This window comes from Dipodomys ordii, unplaced genomic scaffold, assembly GCF_000151885.1.
Source record: "Dipodomys ordii isolate 6190 unplaced genomic scaffold, Dord_2.0 Scaffold51, whole genome shotgun sequence".
NCBI classification, from domain to species: domain Eukaryota; kingdom Metazoa; phylum Chordata; class Mammalia; order Rodentia; family Heteromyidae; genus Dipodomys; species Dipodomys ordii.
In genome coordinates this window covers 7,059,926-7,083,051 of record NW_012267267.1, presented here as the reverse complement: position 1 = coordinate 7,083,051, position 23,126 = coordinate 7,059,926, and the positions used below count along the sequence as shown (strand labels likewise).

The window sequence follows — 23,126 nt, the reverse complement described above, 5'->3', positions numbered from 1 at the left end:
TTTTATCATTAATCTATGGAGCTAAAACTTTGTATTTGACTGGTAATCTGAAAAAGAGAAATTAATTTGTAGAGAAATGTTGATTTGTCTAGCTATTTGTATTAAGTGGACTCATTGTGATACCTTTGCATATTATTGCCTCAACTATTACTTGAAGAGTGGCGTAATACATAATTTAGCAAGTGTTAACAGTGATACAGAAATGATACCTTCCTAGTGAAGAGGTTTATCATATGCTGCTTCTAAGGGCTTGCACTTCTAGAATTGCACCCCCTCTCTGTCATCTTTTTAAATATATAGCTCTGTGTGTGTGTGTTCATATATAAATATGCATATATATTATGTTGATTGGTAGTTATGTTCTTTTTCCCTTTGGACCATGATAAAGCCCTCGAGTAGTGACTTTCAGAGTTGGGTAGAAAAAAAAAAACAATTGAAGAGACCTGTACATTGAGAAGTTGTATGTATAACCCAGGAAGGTGTTCCTTAGATATGTTACAGGCTTACTTTAAATGCTCCAAAGTAACTGTAATTCAACGTTGGTAGTATAGCAAATTACAGTGAATAGCTTTAACTGTATGTTTAAAGTCATACGTTCATGAGCTTAAATCTGGATACCAGAATTTAAGCAATTACTGAAATGTATGAATGTCTCCTTAATATACTGATTACAAAGTAAAAAAAAAACAAAACAACAAAAATAAACCCAATGGGGCTGGGATGTAGTTCTGCGGCAAAGCACTTGCCTAGCAAATGCAGTGTTCTGGGTTCAATCTCCAGTACCAAAAAAGAAAAGACCAAGATATATGCAATTAAAAAAAACCCAACAGTACATAATTGTGTGAGTAGCTTGAACATAACCATGTTTTAGAAATGCCAAAAAATAGGCTCTGAGAGTGGCTCAGTGGTAGAGCGTTTGCCTTGCATGCCTGAGGCCCTGGGTTTGATTCCTCAGCACCACATAAGCAAAAAGAAAAAAACCGGAAGTGGCGCTGTGGCTCAAGTGGTAAAGTGCTAGCCTTGAGCTGAAGAGCTGAGGGACAGCGCCCAGGCCCAGCGTTCAGGCCCCACGACCGGACCCAAAAATAAATAAATAAAAATGCTAAAAAATATTTCCAGGGCCATATCTGAACTATTAACAGTGATTGCCTTTGATAGGCAAAGAAAATACAGGTTTTTATGATGTAGAAAGAAAAAAAATATTAAAACTTTTCTAATAAGTACATATGAATTAAATATCTTGCCTTCTAAAAATAATGGAGTGATAGGAAATGTTTTTAAACTTGGCATTAAAAGGTTTGATACAAAAAAAGTAAGCTTCTATAATTTTTTAACTTTTGGGCTAAGATGTGTTGTGTAATACAAAGCAATGTGTTTTCTCCTCAGAAATAAGAGCAGAAGTGTCTGTGTGCTGATATAGACCATGTTCATGGAGCCAGGTGATGGCTGGCCAATAAGATGGAGGAAAAGTAGGTTCACAGTGACTGAATGGACTGTATGAAAAGTAGGTTCCCAATGACTACACTCTAGGGAAAATTGGACTCTTTTATTGAAACCTCTGTATTTTGGGCCTTTTTTTTCTTCCTGCCTTTTTTTCTTTTTTTTTTAAGAGATCAGTAGGTTAGCCTTTACTCTAGCTGACTGTTTCCATGAACAGAATCCATGTGCTCCTAGTTGACTCTGGAGTTAAGCTATTCCAAAGTCTGCCTAAAGAGAGCTCTGTTTGAAGTATCTGCCACACATTGGTTCTTCAGTAAATGTAAGGCCTGGCAGATAAGTTCAATGGCAGGTAGAATGACTTTGGATCTATCATTTTATTTGGCATCTGTAGGAAGTGTTGTTTTGAACCATAAACTAATTAATTTTTATAAGTACTAAAGAAATTTTAGAAAATATAGTAAAATTTAAAAAACATTTCCTATAATTCTATCCCCAGATATAATCAACATTTCTATTGTATTCTGTATCTTTGAGATTGAGTTACTAATTGCTACCTGATATTTATGTTCCCTATTTCCTAGAAATAGGATCCTGATTTATTGAGATGACTGAGAATCCTGCTAAAAGACTACAGGTTTCTTTTCTTTTCTTTTCTTTTCTTTTCTTTTTTGTGCCGGTCCTGGTGCTTAAACTCAGGGCCGGGGCACTGTCCCTGAGCTTCTTTTGCTCAGGCAGCTTCACTTTTGGCATTACTATTGGTACTTTATTGGAGATGAGAATCTCACCAACTTTTCTGCCTGGGCTGGCCTTGCACCATGATCCTCAGATCTAAGCCTCCTGAGTAGTAGGTAGGATTTCAGATGTGAGACACCAGCCCCCCAGCTAAAAGACTATAATTTTAAGATTCCTTTGCCTCATGAAATGCTGTCCAGTGGGATGCTACCACAAGTGTCTGGTGTAATTTACTTCCTCTTGTGGTTGTAGAATGCGAATGTGGTAGCTGGAGTTTCTGCAGCTAAGGGAACATGAGATAAAAGTTGAGGATGGAAGCTATGTCAGGAGGATGGAGCAGAAAAGTAGAAGGTCCTGGGGAAGCAGGGAGCACTGTTTAATGACTAACTTCCTTTACCTGGACAAGAACTGCTAGTAGTTTAAATCTTACTATTTTGACTTTTGTATTATAGGCCACCAGCTTATCTATCTTATATATGTAGTGATTATACACTTTTTTAAAAAAATACTGTGTTGTAACCTGCTTTTTAAAATGCAGTATAGCAATCAGTAACATTTAATTTTCTTCCATATCCTCTTTATGGAAACAGATTGTGTTTTGAAATACACAGAGTTTTGTTAACCAATCTCATGTCATTGTACATTTATGTTGTTTCAAATGTTTCTTTATGAAAAACAGTTCAGTAAACACTTCTCACTAAATATCTGCATACATAAATATCTAGTTAGGAATCCTTAGATCAAAGATAAACATTTAAAATATGACACATATTGCCACCCAAAAGGGATGGACAAATTTATTGTGCCACTAGTAACATATCAACATTTCTATTCATCTGACCCACAGCAGCAATTCTTACTAATCTATTTAAAAAATGTACAATTACCAAGTTGGCAAGTATAACCCACTCACTTTTGCCGGAAGTACTGTGTAGAGAAGATGCCCACGATGACAATGGCAGTACAAATGCTTGATACCACAAATGCTTTCCAAGTGGCTTTACCTGAAAAGTTAGCAAATTATGTTAATGAGTTGTCTTCGATACTACTTCAAAATTCTCTGGACCCTAGCTACAGCTCCTGGGTAGCTGGGCATAGGAATAAAACCCATCCATTTTTGTCCATTTGCTTAGAGACAAAGGGATCTATGTGGGGCTTATTCTGTGGTACTGTGAGGAACTCCAGCCCTAAAGGGGCTCTACTATCTCACAGGCACAAAAACAGAGGTGTGGTATACTAAGTGCCAGTTGTGAATTTGGAACTCGGAGGTCTAGTCTCAGCTTTGTCACTAACAGATGTGGGATCTATGGACCTCAGTTTATTAATCTATAACATGCAAATGGGTATCTACTGTGCAGTTATGAAGATGGAAGATGGTGTTTTTAGAAAGCATGCCAATGTATCCAAACAAAAAAAATTCTCAAGGAATGGTAGTTTTTGATTTTATCAAACCATGGGTTTCCATGTAGACTAGGTCTTTGAAATTGTGCATATTCCTTCTCAAGAAAAGAAGTACATTTCACTACTTATTTATTAATCCATCTAACACTGAGCACCAACCAGAGATCAGGCAGGCCTGTGTTAGGTGCTGAGATACAAAGATAAACAGGACAGGATCCTGCCCCCCCTTTTTTTTCTTTTAACACCTATATTGGGGCTTAAATTCAGGCTCTCACATTCTCCCTTAGTTTTTCGCTCAAGACTGGACTCTATCACTTGAGCCACAGCTCTGCTTTTGGCTTTTTGCAGGCTAATTGGAGGTTAGAGTCTCATGGACTTTCCTGCCCCAGCTGTCTTCACACTGCAATTCTCAGATCTCACTCTCCTGAGTAGCTAGGATTACAGGTGTGATCTCCAACACTGGGCAAGGGTTCCACTGAGATCTGAGGATCACAGTTCAAAGACAGCCTGGGCAAGGAAACTCTGTGAGACTCTTATCTCCAATAAACCACTAGAAAACAGGAAGTGGCGCTGTGGCTCAAGTGGTAGAGCGCTCGCCTTGAGTTGAAGAGCTGAGGGACAGCGCCCAAGCCCAGAGTTCAAGCCCCACGATCTACCCTCCCACCCCCAAAAAAGTCATGATTACACATTCTTAGAGGAACACAAATGCTTAATGACTACATGCATCTGATCATATGAAGTAGTATTTATCAAAATGAACTCCAGAAAATGGAAACAAAAGGTTTTTTCAAAAACTAAAAAAAAGTCATTACAGTCCAGGAGACAGATTTGTAAAGAGGAAGCAATAAACCCCAATGCTATGGGCTATTGTAAAAGCAGGTATGAATAATAGTCTTGGGCAGTGTAGCATGGGTTACTGTTTCATAGTAGCTAAAGAAGTTTTGAGAAAGGCAAGATACCAAAAGTTAAGAGGTGAGCTGGATACCTGTGGCTCACACATGCAATCCGAGCTACTCAGAACACAGATCCAGAGGATTAAGATTTAAAACCAGTTCCATGCCAGTTCCATTTCCAAAATAACCAGCAAAAATCTGGACTTGAAGATCCGGAGAACTACAGATAACTTACAAGAGATGGAATATAGCCAGGTATAGTGGCACACATCTGAAATCCCAGCATTCAAAGGCTGAGACAGTGACATGGGAGAGCTCTACCATTTGAGGAAACAGCAAGAGTGAAATGTGGCAGTGAGAGGTAATTAGTGAATCTAGGAAAATCTGATTATCTTCATGGACATACATTGATACCAGTGTACTCATGTTTGCTGTCTTTAGAACCATCTCTTACCTTGTAGACGAAATTCTATCACATTTCCCTGGGGACTTTCACCAGCAGCTGTCAGAGCTGTCATCCACAGGATATATGTCACTCTGGTATGCAGCTTATTAATTGAAAATGAATTTTGGGAGGGTTTGTAAGGAATTTCTGAAAGGCAGATAAAGGAAAAAGTCATGTTTTCATTGAACAGTTGAATGCAGCCTTTTGCTTATTTATGTTGTTAATGCTTCATTTAGCTGGAAAGAGGAAAAAAGCACATCTTTAATTTCAAAAAGGACAATCCTAATTTCTCAGCACTTTATAATTCAATAGGTCTCAGCACTGTCATTTGTGGAGGTCTCCCTACCTAGTATTTCAGATACTTTTCCCATGTAAAAATCTTTTGAAAGAATTTTTTTGATCTTTTTATATATTTAGTCGGTCGTGGGGCTTGAACTCTGGGCCTGGGCGCTGTCCCTCAGCTCTTCAGCTTAAGACTAACGCTCTACCACTTGAGCCACAGCACCACTTCCGGCCTTTTTCTTTTTGCTTATGTGGTGCTGAGGAATCGAACCCAGGGCCTCATGCATGCAAGGCAAGCACTCTACCACTGAGTCACCTTCCCAGCCCAGATTTTGTCTTTTGAGCAGTGTTACAATGTTGTTTTTGTCTTCCAAGAAGCATGAGTGTTGGTGGTCTTTAGTAAGCTGTGTTTCTTCCTCCAGTACTCTGCTGGGTACATAGGTTTTGGAGTAACCTCTCAAAAGCTAGGGAGGTATGCAGGGAGTGGTGATGTGTACCTACAATTCTAGCAAAGATTGTAGTTCAAAGCCAGCCCAGAAAGAAGCTTGTGAGATTCCATCTCCATAATAACCAGCACAATGCCAGACTGGAGGAGTGGCTCACCTAGTAGAGTGGCAGCAAAACAAATTGAGAGGCCTTGAGTTCAAGCCCTAGTGCTGGAAAAAAATGTTGGGGAGGATTATAAATTCAAGACCGGCACTTGAGGAGTCATAGCTAGCTGTTAAGTTAATGCAGCTGTCCTGGGTCTGTGCCGGTGGTCAGACTGGAAACAGAACTCAGCACTTTGTCTCAGTCTCACAATGTGGTTCATAAGCCCTAGGCACACTCATTGATCTTCTGCATGTCAACCTATGGCAACAACCAGAACCTTGGTGACGGACTATACTAGCCAAGGCAGAGTGTTTGCATCAAAGAATTCACAATTTTATAACAAAGCCACACCACTTCCTCTGTCCCTCCACTGCACCCACAGGGGCTAAGGTCCGAGCAGATCATTCGATAGCTGTGATTATCAGAGCAATTTTTTTCATTTTATATCTTATTGAGAAAAGTTATCTTTGGAAAATTTCCAAGTCTACTCTAGCCTGGTGAAATAGCTTGCACAGACTTAAGCCATATGATGAGCTAAAAAAAAAACAACAAAAACCAACAAAAGAACAAAAAACCTTTCCCATTCCTAAAGCAAGGGATTAAAAAATTAATTTTAGAAAGAGCTTCTGCTCATCTTGCTTCAGCGAAGTATCAATGGGCAGCAGGGAATCAACTGCCCAACTGTGTACAGGAGTCCGGAGCCCAGCTGAGCTGGAGGAGTAAGCAATGGAGGAACAGAAGGGAAAAGAAGGGATTGGATGGAGGTTAGGCCCATACAGCTAGTTCACACACGTGTGTATTTGAAGAACAAAAATAGCAGCTCTATAGGGAGAGCAGCGATGAGGCTGATAGAGTCAGCAGTTTGGTTGGCAAAGTAGGCTGAGTTGTATAATGGGAGGAAGAAGTCAAGCAGGAAAAACTGGTCCTGCTGCCTCTGAGCTGTGATGCCCTGCAGAGATAGAAGGGGCCCTTCAAACCTTGGCAGAGGGCAGCTTTAGACTCTGGTGATTCCATTTAGGAAGATGTGGGAGCTGTCTGCCATCTGAAGGGCTGTGGGTAGGATGGCCAAGGGGACCAGGCCAAACAGCTGCAGTGTTGGTGGAAACCGGGTTTTCAACTGGTAGTATTTGTCTTCCTTATCAACTAATGGAGGAGACAGTAGTGAGCCAAGTGTATAGCTCCTGCCCTTTTACTTATTACCTTGGCCAAGATAATTAGATGGGTAGAAAGCATAATGTGCTGTTGGGAATGGAAGTGGGCTTGCCACTGTGGTATTGTAAACATCACTTTGTCTACAGACCCCCTGAGGAAAGCTGGGCTCCAGAGTGCCCCATGGAACTCACTGAACTGCAGATGCCAAAGCCCTCCTTTACAGGCAGGGCCAAGGCCCTCAGCTTTTTGCTCCTTATAGCACCTTAGCACTGCTTCTGGCCAGGAGTGCTAAACTCAAATAGGATGGAGCTCTTTCTCCATGGGACACCCTTCCTTTGCTGATCCCTCTCCTTAAAGACTGTTCTTTGGGTTCCCTACTGGTTTCTGGTTTGGAGCAAGTTGTGATGTATTATGAACTTCTTGCCTCTTTCTGTACACTCAACTATCTGACCATCAAGAATGTGCTACTAAAAGAGAAATTTCATCCAAACTGTTAGAACATATGAATCCATACCCCTCCTCCACTTTGACTTTTTTTTAGTGACAGACCGAAGGCTTGAACTCAGGGCCTCGGTGCTGTTCCTGAGATTTTGTGTTCAAGGCTAGCAGTTTACTATTTGAACCACAACTCTATGACCATCTTTTTGTAGTTTATTGGAGATAATAGTGCCATAGACTTTCCTGCCTGAGCTGGCTTTGAACTGTGATCCTCAGATCTAAGCTTCATGAGTAGCGAGGATTGCAGGTATGAGCCACCAGCACTAGCATCTTTATTTTAAAACCCTTAAGAAGCTTTAGATGCATTGGATTTGTGGCAAAATAGATGAGGATTTTCTTCCACATCTATAAGAATGTTGCTTCTTGGAAGAAGCAACAGACCACATTGATTTTTCTGGTTGTAAGCAAACATCTCAATTTAAATTCTACCAAAATGAAAATTACCTGGGGGCAAATTTCACCTGAAGAATTCCAAATAGCTCATGATGAATCAGGCTAAATGATTAGCTGGTGACCCCTTGGGGTACATTTCAGAACTGATAAACTTAGTGGGAAGTAGTGATCCATTCTGTTTATTAATGCTGGACTAATTAAACAATGACTGTAAGGCTTTGTAATGGAATACTATAGGGCCTGTTAAAAAGGGATTAAGAACTCAGGAGGCTGAGATCTGAGGATTAAATTTATAGCCAGCCCAAACAGGAAAGTCAGTGAGCCTCTTATCTCAAATTAACCAGCAAAATGCCAGAAGCAAAGCTGTGGCTCAAGTGGTAGAGCACTAGCATTGTGCAAAAAAAGCCCAGGAACAGCACCTAGGCCCTTCAATCAAGCCCCAGGACTCTCTCTCACACACACATACACATACACACCCAGGGGAATAAGAAATCCACATGGATTGATGTGGAAAGATCTGTAGGGTGTGTTACTGAGTGCTAAAAGTGTAGATCAGAATATAGAAAACAACTTCAGATCTATTCTTACATACGCATTATTTTTTTTCTGGGAGGAATGCATAAAGAACTTCCAAGAGCATAAGTGAGAAGAAAGGGAGAATTTTCATTTCATATCTTCTTGAGAAATTTAAATGTTTTTATCAAGGGTAAAGTTTTGTTTATGTGGTCAGTTTTGTCTTTGATACCAGAGTTTGAACTCTGGACCTTACACTTGCTCAGCTTGCTTGCTAATAAATGGTGCTCTACTACTTGAGTCAGCTTTTTGCTGTCCTTTTGGAGATGAAATCTCAGATATTTTTAGCCTTGCTTTGAACTTTAGATCTCAGCCTCCTGAGAAGCTAGAATTACAGGTGTGAGTCATGATGCTCAGCAAGTTTTATTTATATAATAAAAAATTAACTAGCTTTGAAAGCCATCATTTTTAGCAGAATAACACTGCAAATCTCCTAAGGTGAAGAGAAAAGACAAACTACTGAAGTTTGCTTGGGAAAGCCCTCCTGCAGGCATCACTACAGTGCATCCCAGCGTGGCTTCGTTTATTCTTGGACCTATTAACACTCATGAAAGAATAAAAATGTCCTCTCTTTATGATACATGCTACTGAAAACTAGCCAACTGCTCATGAGATAAAGGGGAGGTCAAGCCAAGAAAAAAACCCAAGCTCTGATTAAATACAAGATCGGAACATCTGATCTCTCAGTGACTATGTAGCTACAATGTAAGTAAGTCATCAAATCATTTGAGATAATGCTGGAGCTAGACTTTAATTGCTTTGACCTTAGAGTTATAGAATAATTATAGATCAGAAAAAGTTATTTAAACTGTATTGTATTTTATCCAGCTATGATAGTGATTTCAAATATAGGGATTTAAGAAGTTCTTTAAATGTATTCCTTACCATCCTTAAGGGTCTATATGGTTATCTTTCTATCTATCTATCTATCTATCTATCTATCTATCTATCTATCTATCTATCTATCTATCTATCTATCTATCTATCTATCTATATCTATCTATCTATCTATCTATCTATCTATCTATCTATCTATCTATCTATCTATCTATCTATCTATCTATCTTATCTATCTACCCACCTACCTACCTACCTACTTACCTACCTACCTACCTACCTACCTACCTACCTTCCTACCTACCTACCTACCTACCTACCTACCTACCTACCTACCTACCTAACTACCTAACTACCTACATACCTATCTATTGAGACAGAATCTTACTACATAGCCCAGATTAGCTTCAATCTTGTGATCTTCCTGCTTTACCTTCCTGAGTTCTGGGATTACAGGTATGTTACCACCATACCACACCTGGCCCTTTATGACTTTTTGAAATGATTCCTTGCCCTGTGAGGAAGTCTTTTGACAGCCTAGTCCACTTACTTCATTTATGTAATCTTAGAAATTTGGCAATGCATATATTAAACAATTTTACGTATGTGCATTTAAGGGTCTTGTATTTTTCTTCATTCATTCATTTTACAAGTATTGATGCTTACTTAGTGCCAGGTACAGTGCTAGCACTTTTGTGTAGCTGTGTCCATGTACAAACTTGTATTTCCTGACACCCAGGCAAGGAGGCCCCTCTGAAGTTGGTTTCCATACGTACCACAGAGCTCAGGCTGGGACTTGGAGTCTCGCTCCTTCCAGTATATCTTATAATGGAGGATGCAGCCCATTTGGTTTTGGATTGGGATGTGGTTCCAGAAAACAAAAGCACTCCCACTTTCCTCTGTGATGGTGTTGATGTGGGGGCCACTCCGTGGTTCTGTGAAGAAGACACAGGAGGTTCTGTTACCTTCTGAGTCCCACTCATTGACTGAAAGCAAAGCTTGGTAGAAGTTGCTGGGCTCACCTTTGTTCTTGGAGCTACCCTGGACACAGCTGCATCCTCTTCCACCCTCTGATAGCACATGCACGCAGATCTCATAACATATGTAGGGCTTTATATTCTCTGCCAGGAAAAGGATGTTCTTTTTTTTCTTTTTTGTCAGTTGTGGAGCTTGAACTTGTGGCCTGGGCACTGTCCTTGAGCTCTTTTGCTCAAGGCTAGTGCACTACCATTTTGAGCCACAGCGCCACTTTTGGTTTTCTGGTGGTTAATTGGAAATGAGTCTCATAGACTTTCCTGCTTGTGCTGGCTTTGAACTGAGGTCCTCAGATCTCAGTCTCCTAACTAGACAGGATTACAAGTGTGAGCCACCAGCACCTGGCCAAGCATGTTCTTAAACAGGCATGCTAAGTCACACAGGGAGCCATTTTATTATTGTTCTGGGTCTGGGGCTTGAACTCAGGACCTGGCATTACTCCTTAGCTTGTTTTGCTCTAGGCTAGAGCTCTACCACTTATATCACAGCTCTACTTTGGGGCTTGTTGGTGGTTAATTGGAGATAAGAGTCTCTTGAACTTTCCTGCTTGGGCTGGCTTCCAATTCTGATACTCAGATCTTAGCCTCCTGATTAGCTAGGATTACAGCTGTAAGCCACCAGTACCCAGCTGTCCAATTACTTTACAATATTTTTCAGCTGCTTTCTCTCACTTGATTCTAACTACTACCATCATGAACCTGAGGATTACAGATATCAATTATTATATACATAACTCTGGATTAATTATCACACTAATAACAAGTAGCAGAATAGGGAATAGAGATCTCCTAGTTAGCTTCCTTATCTGTGTGATGGTTTAAAATAATGACAATACACAAACTTACTTAAAGTTAAATGAATTGCTCAAAGACAAAGGCATGTATCACATAGACAGATTAACCACCTCAGCCATACTATTCTGTTGTTTTTTTTTCTGGTTCTATTTTTCTTTTGTTGGCACTGTGCCAGCAGCATAACATTTCAGTTCAGCAGTTCTATAGCTGTAGTAGTGGATTGTTCAGTGTTGTTGTAATGGGTTCTAGGTCACCACTGTCTCATTGTGATCATTGAAGGCAAGGCTCTGGGCCTCTGCCGGTAGCATCACCAAACAAAACTGGACATGGAAGCCCTCTAGAAGGAAGGTGAACTATTACACACCTGATACCAGAGCTGACACATTGTAGGAGGGGACCCTCAGCCAGTTTAGAGGGGGCTGCATGCTGGCCTCTGGATGGAATGACTTCCATTCAACCACATACTCCTGAATAGCAAAGGTAGCTTTTCTGGGAGGCCGCCAGGCCACCACAATGTCATCCATGCCCTCTGAGTTTGCAAAGACCTCACGAGGAGCCAAAGACCCTTTATGGGGGAAAAAAGAGGAGGGGAGAAAGCAGTGAAGATAAACATAGAAAATCACAATAGCTCATCCCAGCCACTATTCAGAAAGAACCAATCTGAGGACTTCCAGGTCACCAGTTTATGTTCATCCCATTTCTTGGGCCTTGGAGAACTAATATCATGAGCAGTGCGGAGCCCTGTGGAATGTTATTTGTGGAATTTTCTCCTTCGCATTCCGTTCCTGTGTTCCCACATGATCCACTCTAGTGAATTTAGTGAGAAGCCTTCTAATTCACCTTCCATATGTCTGTGTAGACATTTATACATCTTTGAAAATTAGCCTAGCTTTGTGGTTTGTTGGATTTTCATGGAACATACATGACAGACAGATAAATCTAACATTTTCTTTTTTTATTTAATCTTATGTGTCTGTTATATATTCATCCTCCTCCTTTGTCAATCTAGTTCATTCCTACAGACCAGTGCCCAAACCCTTTATGTGTGCGATCTCCAAGTGACTATCAGGAAGTTCCTTCTAGCTCTGTCCATACAGACCCAGGTACAGAGAAAATTCTGTTCTTGATCAGCTCTGGATATTCAAGCACAGAATTGCTTGATTATTGAGTAAACTTACATATCACTCATATATTACTTCATACCATCAGACTGATCTCAAAAGTAGCCAGCTGGGCTGGGAAGGTGGCTTAGTGGTAGAGTGTTTGCCTTGCATGCACAAGGCCCTGGGTTCAATTCCTCAGCACCACAGAAGCAGAAAAAGCCAGAAGTGGTGCTATGGCTCAAGTGGTAGAGCGCTAGCCTTGAGCTGAATTGCTGAGGGACAGTGCCCAGGCCCAGAGTTCAAGCCCTATGACCAAAAAAAAAAAAAAAATAGTAGCCAGCTGGCCTAGGGGTATAGCTCAGAAGTAAAAGGTTTCCTAGCAAAAGAGAAAAGGAAAGAAAGAGGGAAGGAGAGGATCTCAGTTCAAGGACCAGCCTTGAACTGAGATTCTCTTGATCTCTGTTTTCTGTAGCTGGGATTACATGTACAGGCATGAGTAACATTGTGCTTGCTTGGCTGGCACGCTACTACTTGAACTATGCCTCCAGTCTGGCTTTTTGCTGGTTATTTTCTGACTTCCAACTCTTCCTTTGTTTCAAGAGTTCTTGGGCACAAGTACTAGGTCTTTTACATCTTGGTTTATGGGTTTTACACATCTTTAATTTTCTTTTTTAAAAATATTGTTATTATTAAGGTGATGTACACAGGGGTACTGTTTTGTAAGTCAGGTAATGAGTACATTTCTTCCGGGCAATGTCATCCCTTCCTTTGCTCTCTCCAAGTTTCCCCCTCCTTTAATTTTCTTGACATGCAATGCTGTGGCAGATACGTTTTGCAAAAAAAATTGTACCTGCTTCCTCCACATCAACGTAAACTCACATTAAGTAATGTCGAGTCATTGTCTTTCCTTTCAGGTAGGAACACGCATAGGGAGGTAAACGCTAACATGATGGATGTGTCACTTTAATAAGCAAAGACTCTAGAATGAAGTTTTGTAACTTTCAGACTTCTATGCAGTGAGGTTTGAGGTTTCTTGAGATATGGTCTCACTAAGTCTCCTAAACTGGCCTCAAATTTGTGATCTTCCTGACTCCACATCCCAAGTACTGAAATTATAGATGTGTGCCATCACATCTGGCTTTAGCATACTACATTTTTAAAACAGCAGGGTAAGCTGGGCACCAGTGGCTCACACCTGTAATTCTGTTTACTCAGGAGGCTGAGATCTGAGGATCACAGTTTGAATCTGAATGGGCAGGAATGGGTATCTCCAATGAACAATCAAAAAGCCAGTAGTGGAGCTGTGGCTCAAATGGTAGAACACTGGCCTTGAGCAAAAAAGCCTAGAGACAGCATCTAGGCTTTGAGTTCAAGTCCCAGTACTGACAGAAAAAAATACAAACAAAAACCCAGCAGGATACTACCACAGACTTTACTTGAAAATTTTTTGTATGATGCCTATTCATTGAAGAAAAATTGAATCATTAAACAACAAAGGAGCCAAGTGTAGTGGACTTTACCTGCAATCCCAGCTATTTGGGAGACAGGAACAGGAGGATCTTGGTCTGAGATTGGCTCAGGCAAAAGTGTGAAACCTTTTCTGAAAACATACTGAAAGTAAAAGGACTAGAGGTGTGGCCCAAGTGATAGAGCACTCACCTAGCAAGTGTGAGGCCCTGGGTTCAATCCCCAGTAGTACCAAAAATACAAACAGGTAGAAAAATCACCTGCAATCCAATGACACAAAGAGAACCTCTGTTAACATTTCCATGTTTTCTAGCCTTGTTTTTCCTGTGTGGAAAACACAAGCTCATGTAAATATTTACATATTTTAAATAGATGGCATTGTCCCGTGTACATTTTTGAAAACATATTCAGTCACTTAGACTGTGTATCATTCCATGTCAATAAAAATATATCCACCTTGTCACTTGAATGCTAGTATGAGATTAAGACAGAGAGCATCCTAGTATGTTTAAACAGTCCATTTTCTATTATTGTACATTGGTGTCCCAAAGTTTCACCACTTGAAATAATTTTCAACAGACATCTTTGTACTTACATTGTAATACTTATTATTTGCTGACGATAAAGTTGTAATGGTAAAATTCCTTGGTCAAAAATACGTGCATATTTCAAGTTTGATATCTGTTGCCAAATTGCTTTCCAGACATTGTATCACCCACCAACAACTGACAAGTATTCCTTCCCCTTACACCCTCACTAACACCCAGTAGGTACTCAGATCTACTTATGCTGTCCATCTGACTTTGTCTTCCATGGTTTTCAGACTTGCATTTCATTGATCGCTACTTAAGCCAAACATATTTTAATATTTTTTTTATTTTTATCTTCTTTTTCTTTTGTTTTGGTCGGTCGAGGGGCCTGAACTCTGGGCCTGGGCCTGGGTGCTGTCCCTCAGCTCTTCAACTCAAGGCTAGTGCTCTACCACTTGAGCCATAGTGCCATTTCTGGCTTTTTCTGCTTATGTGGTGCTGAGCAATTGAACCCAGGGCCTCATATTTTTTTGGGGGGGGGGTCCGGTCGTGGGGCCTGAACTCTGGGCCTGGGCACTGTCCCTCAGCTCTTCAGCTCAAGGCTAGCGCTCTACCACTTGAGCCATAGCGCCACTTCTGGCTTTTTTCTTTTCGCTTATGTGGTGCTGGGGAATCAAACCCAGGGCCTCAGGCATGCAAAGCAAGCGCTCTACCACTGAGCCACCTTCCCAACCCCCTATTTTCATATTTTTATTACTCCTTTTATAAATTTTTTGGTGTGTATGTAGTGCAGGCCTTTAGCATGGTAAGCAAACACTCTGCAACTTCAGCCCTTTCCTCTGAAGTCTTTTGCTTTAATTAATTAATTAATTTAATTAATTAACTTATTTTTTTGGCCTGTTGTGGGGCTTAAACTCAGGGCCTGAGTGCTGTCCCTGAGCCTCTTGGTACTCAAGGCTAGTGCTCTACCCCTTGAGCCATAGTGCCATTTTTCTGAGTAGTTTATTGGAGGTAAGAGTTTCACAGACTTTCCTGCCCAGGTTGGCTTTGAACTGGGAGCTTTAGGTCTCAGCCTCCTGAGTAGCTAGGATTACAGCCATGAGCCACCAGTGCCTAACTGCAAAACTCTTAAGAGTGAAGCTAAGCCCTTCTTCTTTCCTTCTCTTCTGCAGCCTAAAAGGAAACACAGCTCTGGCAACCATCTTGGACCAGTTCCATGTTAGGGATGAGAGCCAAGCTTGGCAGAGGGAATGAAAGAGGAGCCCAGAGGCCTGAAGTCACAAAGCTGTCACCTACCCTGAGCCATCTTTCTGTGAACATCTTTCACATAAGATAATTAAGTCTCTGTAGTCAGTCCTTTGGTAAGAACAGTTCTAACTGCTAGGGGCCATGCCTAGTGAATGTGACAGCTCAAGGCCATGTCCAGAACTAGCTTTTCTTCCCTCAGTCATTTTATCAACTATATTATCTTTGGCTTTCTGATATATAACTGAGAAGAGACAGAACCAGGATGTAACAGTGAATTTGAGATCATGTTTTGGTAGACATTTCTTTAAAATGATTGTGCTAGACTCACATGTACCTAAAATTATTACATTAAATCTTAAGAAAGGGTCTAATTATAGAGTTTTATTCAGTTTACTCATTTTTTGATGTTAGGCTGATTGACAGTGTTGACATTGAATTCTTCTAGAATACAAATCTTGAGCAGTAGTATTAACATCCATTTTCTTGGCTAATCATGGACTTTTATTCTAAGGAGTTATTTTTCAAGACTATGACTATAAATGTGAGACTCTCCATCTCACTGGGAGTTTTTAGATGAAAATAATTGGATGCATATTTAAATTTGTGTAGTAAAGAGCCATGGTAGAGCAGAGTTTTTACTAGAGTTTCATCACAGTCAGAATCTCTTTTTAATATTATTGGTTGAAAAATACATTCTGAATAGTAAATCCAAAATGTTTTATGTAGAATTTAACAATAAGTATAAATCTTAGTCTAATTGAAAAATGTTAGCATTCAATTTAATGTAACTAATACTTTCCTAGTTAATATTTTATTAAGTGCTTGCTACACATTTGATCTTTTTTATAATTTTATTTTATTTTTTGTGCTGGTGTGGGAGGTTGAACTCAAGGGTCTTACATTCTCATCTTGCTTTTTCTGCACAAGGTTGGCACTCTACCACTTGAGCCACATTTCTACCAACAACTTTTTGCTGTTTAATTAGAGATAAGAATCTTATGGATTTGCCCATTTGGATGGCTTTGAACTGTGATCCTCAGATCTCGACCTTCTGAGTAGCTAGAATTACAGGTATGACCTACCAATGCTTGGTTTTGTATATTATTTACTCTTGTGGTGACCTGCAAGATAGGTAATACAATTCTTCTTTTATAGAGGAAGAAATTGGAGTGCAGAAGTGTGAAGTCACTTGACCAAGACCACTCAGCTGATTGAAAAAGACAGCTGTAGACTCCAGTGTTTAAACTCCCAACTCCTCATGCCAGGCTCCAAAGGCTGGGAGTATAAACTTTGGAGGTAAAAGACGAATAGGACAAAGGATCAGTACTTACCAGTGCTGCACAGATCCATTATCTTAATATAAGTGGGCAGGGAACTTCCTCTTGAGTTGGCTGCAGACACAGCTGCAGTCCACGTCCCAGTTCTGGGAATGACCCATGTCCAGGAGGTATAGCCCGTGATGTTCTGTAGTATAATTTTCCTCCCTGTCACCTCCTGCAAGGTCACCTGATAGTACAGTATTTGTCCTCTTGCCTCTGACACACTCAGATTCTGCAACAAAACACATCTACTTACTATTTCCTCTCCAGCAAGGTTACTGGATGCTCCCACCCTGGGCCTCCGTGTCCCTATGTTAGGTGGCTATATCTGAGTGGTTTTTAATTTATGCCTTCTCATCTCCACTTCATAGTTCTATACAAGGACCCAATTTAATCATTGTTGAAAGATAATACTCCAAGACACATGGACTTTCCTTCCTTTCTTCTAGGTGAAATTTACTAGTAGAAAGTAGCTCAATCTGGTCAATAAGACAGCATGGGATCTGAGCCATAACACAGACCCAGGACTAGGCTCTCAGTCCCTGTAGTTCTCCATTTCTAAATTTGTGAAACACAGACACACAGATACACACACACAGCTTTGTGTAGAAAATATAAAGCTGCTCAAAACATCAAACCCAAGACATTCAAGAGCTGAGTGAGCAAAATCTATACTTGGTGAAATGAACTAGCTATCTGTGCTGGGGCTGGGAAGGCAGCTCAGTGGTAGAGTGCTCACTCACCTAGCATGCATGAAGCCCTGGGTTCGGTTCCTCAGCACTACATAAACAGAAAAAGCTGGAAGTGGCACTATGGCTCAAGTGGTAGACTGCTAGTTTTGAGCAAAAAGAAGCTCAGGGACAGTGCCCAGGCCTTGAGTTCAAGCCCCAGGACTTGCAAAAAACAAAAAAGAAACCAAGAAACTGCTCATAAATGTGTGTCTAAGTGTTATAACTGGGGAGATTCCAGTTATGGAAAGTAAGGTGAAAACAAATGACTTACAATCTTGTTTGGGAGACAGAAGCCTGGAAAACGGACTTGTGGAGGGAAACCCACAGTGCCCATCCCCTCTCAGCATGGGGGCTCAAGCTTCATCTGCTGAAAGAAACACCTTAGGCACAGCAAATGCCTCCTGCTCTGGTTCCCTCATCACCAAGATTTCCTAAGTAGCTCATCTATCAGAAAGGCTAGGCTATCAAGAATGTTAGCTCACTTCCAATCTCTGTTTTTTCATTTTAAGAGAATAAAATGGCTGATTATAATTTGACTCCCAAAGCAATTAGCATTCTGGGAGAGAATGTTCAATGTTCCTATTTGCTGACTCAAGCCTTCTGTTTGGCCCAACAGCTGCACGTTTGCTGTGAATTCATCCGGGAGCCCCTGCCTTTTTTATTGTTGTTTCTGGGAGTCAGATCAACATAATACATCTGTACCACATGGCCTAAAATCAAATCTTCAACCATGGCTAGGTGGGTGCCAGTGACTTACACCTGTTATCCTGACTTCTGAGACCTGGATGATCACCATTCAAACCCAACCCCTATGCAGAAAAGCCCACTATACTCGGTCTGTAATTAAGCAGCAAAAAGCCAGGCTGGACATGTGGCTCAAGTAATAGACAATCAGCTGAGTCTGCAAAGGTAAGTGTGAAGCCATGAGTTCAAGCCCTGGTACTAGCAAAAACAAAAAAAATAACAACCCTGGTCAGTGTACGAGGTGAATGCAGGTTCCTAAAGTTAGCATTATTGAAGACAGTCCCTCAGTTATTTCTCACTGTATCCTTTTAACTGCTCTGTAGATCAAGCAGAAGTATATTACTCCTCCCCCATACCTCACCTCAGCACTTCCCAAGAGTTAAACAAGCTCAGTTAGTTCCTTCTTCCAGAGCTGGGTACAGGTGGCTCATGCCTATAATCCTAGCTATTCAGGAGGCTGAGATCTGAGGATCACAGTTCAAAGCCAGCCTGGGCAGGAGAATCCATGCGACTCTCTTATCTCCAATATATTACCAAAAAGCCAGAAGTGGAGCTGTGGCTCAAGTGCTAGAGTGCTAGCATTGAGCAAAAGAAGCTCAGAAACTGCACCTAGGCCCTGAGTTCAAGCCCCAGGATTCACTCTAAAAAACCCCAGAAACCAAAAGGCAAAACAAAGTTTCTACTTCCAGTGACCTGAGATTTAAGCCCTACTTTAACAAGTAAGTAAACAGAGAGTAATAGAAGAAAACTCCACAGGACCTTGCAAATCAGCCTGTATTATCTCTCTCCTTCCTATACCCAGACATCTCATTCTGTCCAAGAGTATAATACTGAAAGAGGGGAAAGAGTTACTGGGAACTTGCATAGCCACCCTTGCAGAAGTGCAACTGGTGGTAACATCTGGTAAATGAAGGGGCAGGTCAGAAGCTTATAAAGGTCTCCAGGACATAGTAAAGGGCCTGGACTCGAGCTTCTGGGTGGGTATCCAACTTCAGATCTCATGTTTCAGAGCTTAGAAGATGAGTGAAAAGATAAGGTGAGATTGAAGTGGTTAGACAGGTAAATGTGGCATTCTGGGGGTTATGCTTATATAAAATGTCAGGCTTGGGTAAAGGTTAGCTGCTTGTGGGTAGTTGGTCTCCTTAAGCAAATTGGAAAACACACCTAGAGTTCCAGTAGGGTCCATGGAACAGAAACCTTAAAAAAAAAATAAAGCACATTGAAACAAGTATTGAACTAAATAGGCTCTTAGTCTCCTGAAGTTGCTGGAGACTGTCTGGTTTTAATAGTGTAGAAGAATAAGAAGAAAGAAGAAAAAGGAAAGAAGAAGAGGAGAGAGGAAGGAAAAGCAGGAGAGGGAGTAGGAGAATGCGGAGCTCTCTCCTGTGAATCACTGCTCCTGAAGCTACAGGCATCAGTGAACTGGTAGGTTGGTTCAGGACTTGTTTCAGCACTGGGATCCCAGCCACCTTCCTGCCCCAAGTTGCAAAGCAGCTTCTCTAATGGGTTGTTGTGATGCACTCTGTCATATAGCATCATCAGCAGTCATAGATTCAACAGATGGGGGTGGGTGGAACCCCAGAATTCTTTTTCTGCCAGGGTCAGCAGGCTCTGAGTTACAGGAGTCAAGCTGTGAATCCAGAGAACACTGTCCTGGGAAGCCAGGCACCTGCTTACTCAGGTGACAGAAGGAAAAGAAACATTGATTAGTCATCCCAAGCCAGGAACTTTGTGTCCATGGTCACAGTTAGTCCGTGTAACCCCTTATTCTGATGAGTGAGCTGAGTCAGAGAAGGAACTGTCTCAAGCAGTCCCACAGGGGAAGCACGTGAGATTTTAAGGTGCCCTCTGGTGGATGCAAGGGAGAAGGGAGTTACCCCAAATGGACATCCTGTGTCCTTGGGAGCAACACCTAGAACCCCTTCTACTTTCTCTGGCCAGTGGCCCTACTGTCCTCATCCCACTTTCCTTCTGGTTAGAGAATGAGAAAATGGAAAGTGCTGTCCTGCTAGTTCCCCCCTTCCATTTCCTTTCTGCTCTGTTGTCCTGGGGGAAATGACTGAGACCTTGTATGGAAACTCTCTGACAGAGGTGCATCTGAGAAATGGTGAATGGATAAGTCTCTTAATAAACCTGTTGGAACAGTTCTGCCTCAAAAGGCTGTCCATCTAAAAAACAGTCTACAAGAAAAAAATCTCACACATGTCACAATCTGCCTGTTATATTTTTATTTCTTTATTTTTAGTGGCCTGGGGCTTGAACTAGGGGCCTAGGTACTGGCCCTGAGCTTTGTTACTCAAGCCTTGTGCTGTTGTACCACTTGAGCCATAGCTCCACTTCTGGCTTTTTTTGGGGGGGGGCGTTAACTGGAGATAAGAGTCTTAAAGACTCTTTAGCCCAGGCTGCCTTCAAACCCTGGTCCATTTATCTCAGCCTCCTGAGTAGCTAGGATTATATTTTATTTTTTAACTCAGACTCTATTGTAGAAAGAGTATCTCTGATCTGTTAAGTCATTTTTTCTTACTACTTAAGTCTATTGCAGTTATAAAGGAGTGCTTTATTCTAGTGTCTTCTGATGCAAATAATAAAAGAGAAACAAAACTTATAAACCTTAGCCTATGTCAGAGAGTTTATATCAAGGCCTCTGGAAGGCTGGGGAAATTTGAACAGATTAACCACTGCTCTTCTTTCCTTTGATTTTGGTTTCATAATACTGTCTTCCCTTGTGCCCTGCTCCCTTATCAGTGATGCTCAAGAATGAATCCAGGGTCTCGTCCATGCTAGGCAAGGGCTCTCATGCTAAGCTATATCCCCAGACCCAAATCTCATTCAGGAAACCTTTAGCTTTCTTGCTTTCCTGCATAGCAGCTGCATAACTTTAGGCCATTTTTTTTTCTCGAGCTTTAGGTGCCTCTGTATTCCCATCTGTAAGTTGAGAATAATTTCATGCCTACTGGAAGCTACTGGAGCATCCAAGGACATAAGCTGTTAAAAGAGTACATGTGGCACATGCAGGCCTAAAACTCTTGGTGAGTCCTCAGTTACTGTGGTCAGGCACGACCCTCATGATGGTGCCTTATATGCTGCATGCCTACGATCTTTCTGCATCTCTGCATGGATTCTGCAGCCCTGTTGCTTACAAAGTACATACAACTGATATGTTTAACCTGGCTACCTTGATTTTGGAAATCATGGCTGCCCTCAGCAATCCCAATCCAAAGTGAAGAAGTAACTCAAATTTTTTCTTGTTCCTTTTTTCAGGTGGGGTCTTGCTTGCTATGTTGCTTGGGCTGGCCTCCAGTTCTTGGGCTCAAGAGATTTCTCCCTACTCAGCCTCCCAAGTAGCTGAGACTAGAGGTACATGCCAACTACTTCATACTTACAACACAAGGGTCTCAAACTCATTCCCCTGAACTCTTCCATCTATGGATCTAACTCCCCCTAGCCTGTCAGCTCGCCTTCACATCCTTCACACCCACTCTTAATTTCATAATAATAACCTTCTTTGAAAGATAATACTGACAGGGCTGGGGACAGGGCTCCAGTGGTAGAGCACTTACAGAGTAAGCAGAAGGCCCTGAGTTGTAGTATTGGAAAAGCAAAACAGAAAAGAGGAGGCTTAATAACATATTTGTCATTTGAATGAATGACAAAGTGCATTCTGTTTCTTCTTCCTTTTTTTTTTTTTGTCATGGGGCTTGAACTCTGGGCTTGGGTGCTGTCCCTGCACTCTTCAGCTCAAGGTGAGCACTATGCCACTTGAGCCATAGTGCCACTTCCAGTTTTCTAGTGGTTTCTTGGAGATAAGAGTCTCATGGAGTTTCCTGCCTGGGCTAGCTTTGAACCATGATCCTCAGATCTAAGCCTCCTGAGTAGCTAGGATTACAGGCTTGAGCCACCAGTGCCCGGCTTCTGCTTCATTTTTACACAGGTTATTTCTCTCCTACACTCCTGGCCTCAACTATAACTTCAGAAAGATGATGGCTAGCTATAACCAAGACTGAAGAAATTCAGAGGAAAGTTTAAGGTTAATGTGGCCTATATTTTTTTAGTATTATCAAACATATTATGTTTCAGGTGACTTTCTTTTGAAGAATACATGTGGTATTAACTGGAAGAAAATGTCTTTGAATCATGGATTGAAATGCCTGATCAAAACAAAGGAAAACTGGGAAGAAGGAAAGGAGGGAAGGACCCAAGCTAGAGGCCACTGGGAAGGGGTCTCGGCCCTACCATGGCCTTTGTGATTCAGCAATACCTTCTTACTACATTTGTTGTTTAAATAATGCCCATGTTATTTTGTTTCATAGATCAAATGTCTTGGTTTCAGGAGAGAGACTACTTTTTCTCTTAAAAAGAGCTGTGAGATGCTGGGCTCCAGTGGCTCATGCCTATAATCCTACTCAGAAGACAGATCTGAGGATCATGGTTTGAAGCCACCTCAGGAAGAAAGTCTCTGTGAGACTCTTTAATAAACTACTTGAGAAAGCTGGAATTGGCACTGTGGCTGAAGTGGTAGAGCACTAGCCTTGAGCACAAAGAGCTGTGAGATGGTTCCAGTGGCTCATGCTTGTCATCTTAGCTACTTGGGAGACTGAGACTGGAAGGACCATGGTTGGGGGTCAGTCCAAGCATAAACATTTTCAAGACCCCTTTTCAATGGAGAGCTGTCAGTGGTGGCATATGCCTGTCATTCTAATGGGGATGGGGAGCCTAACATAGGTGAATTAAGCCCAGATGCAGGCCTCACAGAAAAAGAGACTTTTCCTCCACGAATAACCAGCTGTAGATAGGGCTGGAACATGGCTCAAAGACCTCACTGGGAATCCCATGCCACCGATAGACCTTTGCTCCTTTTCTTGGTGAAGTACGTTGGGCTATAAAGCAAGTTTGTGATCTAGCTGTATGTTCTCTCTTG

At 41.4% G+C, this 23,126-nt stretch overlaps 1 protein-coding gene across 1 annotated transcript in view; it reads right to left on the bottom strand.

The window, feature by feature from the left end:
* Il12rb2 (interleukin 12 receptor, beta 2) overlaps positions 1-23,126 on the bottom strand; it is a 63,790-nt gene that overhangs the window by 8,860 nt on the left and 31,804 nt on the right. Inside the window, exons 9-14 of the mRNA XM_013020654.1 lie at positions 16,746-16,965; positions 11,431-11,631; positions 10,260-10,358; positions 10,014-10,172; positions 4,921-5,058; positions 3,086-3,176 (exon numbers count right to left, since the gene is read on the bottom strand). Coding sequence (XP_012876108.1) covers positions 3,086-3,176; positions 4,921-5,058; positions 10,014-10,172; positions 10,260-10,358; positions 11,431-11,631; positions 16,746-16,965 — 908 coding nt within the window. The remainder of the gene's footprint in view (positions 1-3,085; positions 3,177-4,920; positions 5,059-10,013; positions 10,173-10,259; positions 10,359-11,430; positions 11,632-16,745; positions 16,966-23,126) is intronic.